Source organism: Mercenaria mercenaria, chromosome 13 (genome assembly GCF_021730395.1).
Source record: "Mercenaria mercenaria strain notata chromosome 13, MADL_Memer_1, whole genome shotgun sequence".
NCBI lineage: Eukaryota > Metazoa > Mollusca > Bivalvia > Venerida > Veneridae > Mercenaria > Mercenaria mercenaria.
In genome coordinates this window covers 44,993,666-45,003,222 of record NC_069373.1, presented here as the reverse complement: position 1 = coordinate 45,003,222, position 9,557 = coordinate 44,993,666, and the positions used below count along the sequence as shown (strand labels likewise).

Below are 9,557 nucleotides of genomic sequence, written 5' to 3'. Positions count from 1 at the left end.
CTAACAGACTCTGGCCGGTATTCGGGTCTGGTGAATCTTTGGGTGCTGTTATGAATGCCCTTATATTGCTCACTCGATGACCAATTTCTGCAAACAACAGATGAATGGGAGCCTAAACAGTTTTTTAAATTTGTACATTTGTGCAAATATTGGCATCCATATTTGGAACAATACCCTTTGTTATTAAATTCATAACAGCGCTTATCCTGCAAAGAAGTACAGTTACTGGTCATGGTGAGAAGCCACAGTTCAGCGTCCACAAATGACCATCTCATATTTGAATATTTTTGACGGAAAAGTCTATCATATTTGACCCAGCCTGTCGGATTCTGTTTTGCGGCTGATCGAATAGAGCTACAGTGTTGAAGGAGTTCCCTAGCTAATGAAGGCGTTTTTAACAAAATTTAATGTTCATGTAAACTATAAACGCATCAGTCCATTTCTCAATATTTAATCTAGTTTGTTTATTCGAAAAAGTAGAAGTAATCTGCAACTCCCCATTAACAAGTTTTTTGGTTTGGGACTCCGGTTCTTGTTTATCAATTAATGTGGAAATTTCTATATCGGTGCAGACAGAAGTCATAAAAAGGTTATTACCTGATCCTTGAGTCGTACTGGTACTGGACTCAGCAACAGGCTGTAGAATAGATGTCACGGTAGATGAATGATTGGTACTATCTGAGCGACCATAATCCAGGACCGGATATGTAGTGCCATGATCAAACCTAGGAGGCTGGGAAATACTGACATGTTTACTGTATATTGCCAATCCTGTGTATACAGGATTTGGATGAGTGTACTCCTGATTAATGTATACACTGTCCATGACAGGATGTTGCAGGGTGTACAGTTGAGTATAATCCCTGTCCGTAACAGGAGATTGTTGTGTGTACGGCTGAGTATAAGCACTGTAGTTTAAACAGGAGGTTGTTGTATGTATTGCGGAGTATAAGCACCGCCCGTGACAGAAGGTTGCTGGGTGCGCTGCAAAGTATAAACACTGTCCGTGACAGGAGGTTGCTGGGCGTACAACTGAGTATAAGCACTGTCAGGAGGTTGCTGGGTGCACTGCTGAATTGTGGTGTAAACATTGTCCGTGACAAGAGGTTGTTGAGTGCACTGCCGAAATGAGGTGTAAGCACTGTCCGTTGTGGGAGGCTGTGAAATGGGAAACTGTCCATATTGAAATCCCGTGCTCAGAACTGGATGTGTCAAACCGGATGTAGCCGTTAAATACTGGGACTCATCACAATGTCCACGACCCCGAGTTTCAGCGAGTGGGGTACTGTTATGGGTGCAGAACTGATCGTGGAAACAATGTTTCCGGATACCAGTGCACTAGAGTCCTGTGACAAATGCATTAGGTTGTTAGCCACTTCTTGACGTCTCGTGTTCGGTCTAACACCCCTGCTTCTGCTAACAGCGTTTTAAAACCCGTTTTCTTTGTCGTGGCATTTCTCTTTAAAAGAAAGAGAAACAAATTAAATCAATGTTTTGCAAAAAAATATCACGTTATTGCTGTAAACGTTATAAAATATTAACAAGCAAACAATGTGCACAACCTGGAGGTTGTGGGTTCAAGCCCCGATATGATCACGGGCGAAACTCATATAACAGCATAACTTGCAGTTTACAATAACGGTCTAAACATTTCACATACATATACTAATCTCCAAACTTTCTTCACAGTCGAGCTATTAAATATATAAATCTAACGATCCACTGCAAACTTGAGACCGAGTGATTTTGAGTCCTTTATGTTATCAAATATTTTTAACAAACAATTACATAAAAAACTATAAATAAGTTTAACTTATTTTATTAAAATGTAAACACAAATCTGCATTAAAGCTTTTAAAATAAATTAATTGTTATGAATTTTTTGTGAGAGCAAATAAAAAACGTGACCTGGCTCTTCGAAATCCACCGCAGAAAGAACCACGAGGTTATTCTGATGACGTCTGCTATGACGTATACAAAATTAGCATGGTACACCAAACAAACATGCCCGGATGAGTTATCTCCCATCTAAAGTCTCCCGATACAAAAATCTGTTTGAAGACAAGCTTAAAACAACTGGACTTAATGATTTGATAGAAATAGACTGTTTTATGTCACCGTTTTCGCTTGGGTTTGAAATACAATCACATGTTATCATTTTTTGAATATTACAAATATCCAAATGCAAAACGCCATCACACTAAAAGGAAATAAGTTGAGAAACATTGCATTTAAGAAAACTTTAAAGGCATTGACCTCCAGATTTTACTAAAAATAATCGTTCTTTGAAATTGAAGTTTTGTCATATTATGAACATTAGAACACGAATTTTTGTTTCTAAACTATCTTAAAATGCCGAATCAAGAAAAAAAATGCCCATGTCGGGAATCGAACCCTGGCTGTTCCGGCAATGAAAACATTCCTGCGTTCTTAACCAATGCACCAACAAAGAAATATTTACCTCACGTCTGCTAAATTTAAAGATATATAATTAAGGCAGTTTACCTCCGGTACCACATTACGAACGCTTATTGATTTTAAATGGAAAAATTAGTAAATACGACTAAATGACTAATTTTTATTTGTTTCCATAATATATAATCTATCAGTATTTAAGTTTCAAAGCCTTCTTACGAAAGATAGCAATAATTTCCTGGTAACTATAAATTTTCTTTCCTTTTGTTGTCGTACGATCTGGAGATTAGTACCTATAAATAGCCGAGAAAACTTCGGTATTTGAAGAGCTACAGAGCTTTTATGTATTTATGCAAATAGCCTTACAAACTATGATATCCAAAAAGTTGGGAAAACCATTGAAATTGTGTTGTCACCAATAAATTTGCAGGTTATAAATGATTTTGTGATAAAAACATCTGAAGCAGGGAAGCAAAGATAAATCACACACTATCAAAAGTATCTTATTTGTTTGTGTTGTGAAAAAAAGTTTACTTTCTAAACTTATTTTTATTTCCACTCAGGTGCGATAGAGTACCACGGGAAGTAAACTATCAGATATCTCCGTCTGAAAGTACCTGATAAATACATACACCTGATACAAGAGTTGTCGTTTGGTAAATAGGGTACATGTACAAACACTCTCAAACTTTTAAATATTGATATTAACAAAACTTTCATTAAATTTAAAATTGTAACATAATAATTTGGTCCTTTGAAGGTATTAGCAATCAATTTCTAAACTTTATCTTATGCGTTTCTATGATTGAAAATCTGAGGTTCTACCTCTGCAATATGTGTAATGTATGTTAATATGACGTAATTTAAAAGCTTCGTTAATGTAATAAAAATCTATTGTGCCTTAACATTTCTGCCAAAGTTGTGTCAAACTTGTATGTTTTATGTGTATAAATCTGTCAATTTAATCTGAATGATAACAGCATGTGTAGACACGAAATACACATGTTTTGGGGTGTTTACAGTACTGAGTGTCAGATCAATATAATACTCAATAAACACATAACTCGTCAAAAATCTGGCAGACATTTTTATCAAACTGCCGTTATCACACAATAATAATAATAATATCTAATTATCAAAACAGCTCTACATTCAAATTTAGTTCATATATATATATATCCAAATTCAATACTCTCACACTCCTTGATTATCTGATATTGTTATATATAGGATATAGAATAATACAAGTAAAACTGTACGTAACCATCAGCTACCCCATTTTTACAAACTGAATGATTTACTTAATGGATTTACTTAATAGATACTGCATAACCTGGCAAAATAAAACAATAAGCGAGTCCAAGATTTAATGATTCCTAGTTGCTGATTAGGGGTTTGATTATTTAAAGTATAAATGAAAACTAAAACCCCAACGATGTCGATATTCTTGCAAGTTTTGAAAATATGGTCAACATTGTGTCAAGCAGATGTTTTTCACAATTTGTAAAGAAATGTAGTTCATTTACAATTAAGATATTTAGATGTTATTAAGATATTAAGATGTTTTAATAAAATTTGTGTAAAGATCCTTTGGAAGCATAAAACGCAACCAAGAAACATAATAGCACACATTCGTTTCGTGAGTCTGTTCATGAGGGGTCGCGGAAAGTTCAACACCTTTCACGCCCCTAGCACCGGCTTCAGCGGTATTCAGTCATAGTAAAGTAATCCTAAATTGGTTCCAAGTACGGGGAGACATTTTGTAGCCGCCAGACGGCACATACAGATTGCTATTATAATAAATCTCCGAACGACCCTTTGGAAGCATAGAACGCAATCAAGAAACATTCGCGCTAAAATGTTAAAATTTGTAGCAATGAAAACTTGAACGAACATGATTTACGTTGAAACGACAACAAAACCATCTCTTAAAGAATCAGATTTGTATATAATAAGCTATATTGATCAATGTTATGCTTCAAGTTTGTCAAATGTTCTGTGTAACTTAAGATAAAAACTTTTAAAACGCTTTCTTGCCTGTGTTAATATTTTGTGATATTGTTGATAATAATGTCAATAAAAAACCTGTAAAAGTCCTCTTGACGTACTTTTAAATTGGATGGCTTTCTCTGAATTCATCAAATTTCAGGAACTAGACGAAAGGGCTATCAATAATTCTTTCACACTTTGACAAGCATTTTCATTCTTGGTGAAGTCCTCGAGGACAGTCTGAAGTTCCATGTCGATAGTTTTATAACCAAGAAACATATCAGGGACCGTATCACAGGTTATTGCCTTTATAACCATTATGGTACTTGATCTCGGTTCCCTAGCTTCAACGATTGATTGTAGTCGTTCCGTTAAGTGCCTCATACGGTTTGCTAAACTCTTATCATCAGCGTCAAAGTCAAATATAATCATAAAATGGTTCGACTTTTTCATTTCATCCGTCATACCTGAAAGCATAGAAGTTCCCGGAAGCAGTCTATCTGTGTTGAGTGTTGTTTGCAGTCCCATTCGAATCATGATATCCATTAGTTTCTTACCATTCCCTTCGTCTTTGGTATTACATAATATGAATATGTCATATCTTTCTTCAAGGGAAGCAACGTTTGGCTTGGCATTGACTTCACTGGTCTTGTTTCTGTTTCGCATTTTTAACATTCTCTGAATACGATTTCGTGCTTTGCCATCGTGTCCCATTTTCAAAGCATCTATTCCGGCCTCTACGTAAATATTCAGGTACATTTCCTCACCTATCGTATCAATCACATCTGGCAACATGCTTAGAGCAAACACTGCATCATCATACAAGCCTAAAGTAAGGTATTTTTCAACTTTTTCTTTCAATATTTTAACTCTTTCCTCCTGAGTCTGTGCTAATTCTTCTAATTCGTTGAGTACTTCAAGTGCCTCTTGGTGTCTGCCCAACTTTTTATACGGAAAAAGACGGTCTTCTTTATTTTCTTTCGTGCTTGCGTCATCAATGATTGATTCTAATGTTGAGGCGGATTTCCAGTAACTTTTTAGCGCTGGAATGTATGCATCTAAGCTACATGATATTTCTATTGAACTTTTCAAATACATCTTCATCTTTTGCTCCATGTCTTTTCTGTGTTCGCTTCTATCTTGTTGTTCAAGCATCATCTCACAAAGACAAAGTCCTGCTTGTTCAAATGCATTAGCCAAACTTATCAAAGCATTGTATTATCTCGTCAGCAACTTTTATATTCGCCATATAATCGATTGGTTTTTGTTTAAGAGGTAAATTAACAGGTGCCATTGACCTCGGTTTGGTCGATGTACACGAATTTCCAACATCGATATCAAGTTTTCTTCTCATGGACAAGGCATAATGATGGTAAGCATGAGATGTGCCTTTAATTTTGATTGCTTCTTTCAGTAATTGTATAGAACGTTTAATGTTTCCAGCGTATTTATAAAACTGGCCACTTCTTTGGAGAACGTAACCGTCATTGGGGGAAATCTTCAAAGCAATCGCAAAGTATATATCACTTAGTGCCATCTTCTGTATATTGTATGCAAGAAAACCCAACTCAGTATATGACCTTGCTCGATATCTTCCGACACATTTGCTGCATTCTTCCTGTTGAATAATTCTACAGTAAAGCTTTATTACACGCCCATAGTTATCAGCAGAAAGATCCAGCTCAGTCTCATCAAACGTATTACTAAAATTCAAAAGTCTTATTTCGACGAGTGCGTAACCAAACATCCAAACACAAAAGTAACTTGTTAGAAGCTTGCTATCTTTGTTTTCATCTTTTGCCATAAGTTCATTGCATTCATCAATGACATTCTTATACAACGATTTAGCTATATCATATCTTTTTCGACCAAGACGTGACTACGTAAATGCAATTTCAGCTTTCGCCACTAAACAGGCAAGGTTATTCTTCTTTATTCCTTCTAATTTCTTACAGTCATCTTTATACTGCCTGTCTATGCTGCATTGTTTGAGGGAGAACCATGTTTTATTTGAGTGAGCAATCATGTTGTCAGGATCACTCTCTAACACTTTTTTGACGTATGTTTCTGCCCCAGTGTAATCTTTAATAAAAAAGCATAAGAAAGAAATCAAGTTCCATGTTCTATGCAATTCTATGTCTGTGTCATATTCTTCAGACCTTTCATCAAGAAGAAGTTTGTCTTTTGTTTTCTTAATGTCTTCCGTACTAACTGGAAGGTTTCCAACACATCAAAACTTGAAGGACACTTCTTAAGCTCTGCTTGTATTTCTTCCATTCCGTTCTTTTGAGATGACATGCAACGTGTACTCTAAAAGCAAAGAGATACAAAAAAACTTATTACTGAACAGTAATAGAATAAATTTTAAGTCCCTTTGTTAATAATAATTATATCGAAAGCAAGCGTGAAGAGGACAGACAGTGCTTAAGGTCAATGGTCAATTCAAAACTGCAACAATAAACAAAAATATTTTTCTCCAGACATAGTCCTGCATTTTTTACAAACGAACAAAAGTAATCTTTATAAACTAAAAGGACACTTAAATGCTTATTTCTATGTATGCTGTATGTTTTCCTACAAAATTCAATGCAAAACTGCCAAACAAATAACAAATTCTTGAGTTTTTTTTTATAATCAAACAAAAATAATATTTTTTAACTTAAATAATACCTTAAAGACTGATTTGTATGTATAATTTATTTTTCTTGCATAAAATAAGTAGTAGTTATGTAACAATATGCCGTTCAAATATGTTTTACCACGTTTGTCATCGTTAATGAGGACGTTAAATATTTTGCTCTTTCATATTGACACCCATAAACATTGGAATGATTTTATGTAAAATAAATGAAAATTGTAATACTGATATCAATTGTTAAAACAATCACGTATTAACTAGTTCTTGCCATAGAAACCATATTCATAAAATTGAAAATATATCGAATGTTCATATTAAGTTTCTCGAACTTTTAGATATATAACAGAATGACAGACAGACGGGCGCACAAGAGGACTTATGAAAATGAAACTTTATACAATTTCCGATGGGAGAATTATATACATTGTTACATTACACAAAGTCAGTTTTTAGTGTAATATCGAAATTTATAACATGATTTTCAACGAATTATTGGACAAGTGATCTATACTGAATATTATCACTGTGAAAAGTATCAGATATCTACGGAAGAGCATTAGTGCCAGGTGCGTTTTTTTATTAACTCGAAATTTTGAGTTAGTAACTCGAAATTTCGACTAACGTAACTCGAAATTTCAAGTTAGTAACTCGAAATTTCGAGTTAATAAGTTACTCGAGTTACTTTCTTGCCCTTTTATCCGCAAAATTTGAACGTCCGTCTGTCTGTCAAAGGCCAAAAATGTAATGGACGACTTTTGACTCTTCAAAGTGGAATCATCTATATACACATTCGTATATTATACCGAACATGTAGGGACTTGAACATTTACTACATGTACCATACATCAATGTATGACCTACCATAGACTCTAGAGTTGCTCCAGATTTCAAACTGTATCCAGGATATATACCTTTATTTACATGTATAATATGTTCATGTGTTAGGGGCTCAAACTAGGTCAAAAACCTTCAAATTATGGTCAAAATAATGAAATATTCTAAGTTTGAATACTTCCCGGTCACCTTCTATGACCTCTCCACAAAATCTAGATCTGTCCAGGTACCCAATCTTGGTTAGACTCATAACTACACTTTCATTTAGGTATGTCTATATTTCATTGACATATGGGCTCAAACTAGGCCGAAAACCTTCCAGACATAAAAGCTGGGAAGTTGCCTGTGTCGGTGCGACGTTACACCCAACAAAATCAATAAATAAAGAAACATGGTTTAAATAGTGATATTTTTTTCTATGAGCAAACGCTGCCGTATGACCCTGTATGGCTACCCAATGGATACACCAGGTACTTAACCTTGGCCAGGGCCTATACATAAACGTAGACAATTGTAGATAGTAAATCGAAATTTTGAGTTAGTAACTCGAAATTTCAAGATAGGTAACTCGAAATTTCGAGAAAATAACTCGAAATTTCGAGTTAGTAACTCGAATTTTCGACTTAATAATTAACTCGAAATTTCGGCTTAGTTACTCGAAATTTCGAGTTAATTAATAACATACACCTGACACTAATGCTCTTCCGTAGATATCTTCGTCGTGAAAATATCAAATATATTTTTAATGGTAAGAAACTGAAAAAAGATTATATTCGTTAAAATATGAAAAAGATAATTTGTCTGTTTTACATGTTGGGTTATAATACCTTTCACTCATTAACTCCATTGCCACCTTTAAGATATTTATCTGGTGTTCTATATATTTCAGAAAGAGTTCAAACATTTTTGCAACCGTTTAAAATATGAATATGTATATTTTAGGGTTTAAAGGTGATATTATTTCAGCATTTCACTGCGAGTCATGCAATAAATATAGCAAAATAGTTTGATAAATACCTGTATAATTCTACACTGTCTATGATTTTACTAATCCAACATGTCTATTTTTTAACACTGAATCAGATTTAGAAGACATGAATGATTTTAAATTGATTTCTATACCACGATATCGGTTAAATCTCATTCAAAAGCTTGTTATGTTATCTGCGTGTAACGTAAAATGTAATAATCGATACGATTAACTATTCTTTCAATAATAACATGTCAGTGTATAAGAGATAAAAATCAAAGATATAAGCAGTTATTTTCATGCTGGCTCTTGTTCAGAAATAAAAACAATACCTCAAAAATCTTTTAAACTTTACCCTGCTTAATTTCTAATATGGACCGGTCCATCATTCAATTTGGACAATACCATTTATTATTCGAAGTGGTGTTTGCTGAAGATTTACAGACTGAATAGCGAAAAGTGCAGATCATGATGAGACTGCACGGATGTGCAGGCTGATCTTGGTATGTACTGGTCGAAAGGCAGAAATATTCGATGCCAGCAGGCTAAAGGTTAAAATGTGATATTAGCAGCTATGTCCATATCAACTCTTGTTCGGAAATAAAGATACTATCTCAAAATTTTATAAAATATTAAGTAGATATTATGTAGCTATTATCATGCTAACTCTTGTTCAGTTCAGAGATAAAGATAGCAGCTAAAATACCATTA

General features: G+C 34.3%; 1 protein-coding gene across 1 annotated transcript; it reads right to left on the bottom strand.

The window, feature by feature from the left end:
• Positions 1-4,343: 4,343 nt before the first annotated feature.
• On the bottom strand, positions 4,344-9,009 carry LOC123534780 (uncharacterized). The gene is made up of 2 exons (XM_053521678.1): positions 8,894-9,009; positions 4,344-6,714 (listed from the first exon to the last, which is right to left on the bottom strand). Exon 2 carries the CDS (start codon positions 5,560-5,562, stop codon positions 4,561-4,563), a length of 1,002 nt encoding a protein of 333 aa, XP_053377653.1. The 5' UTR covers positions 5,563-6,714; positions 8,894-9,009; the 3' UTR covers positions 4,344-4,560.
• Positions 9,010-9,557: the final 548 nt, after the last annotated feature.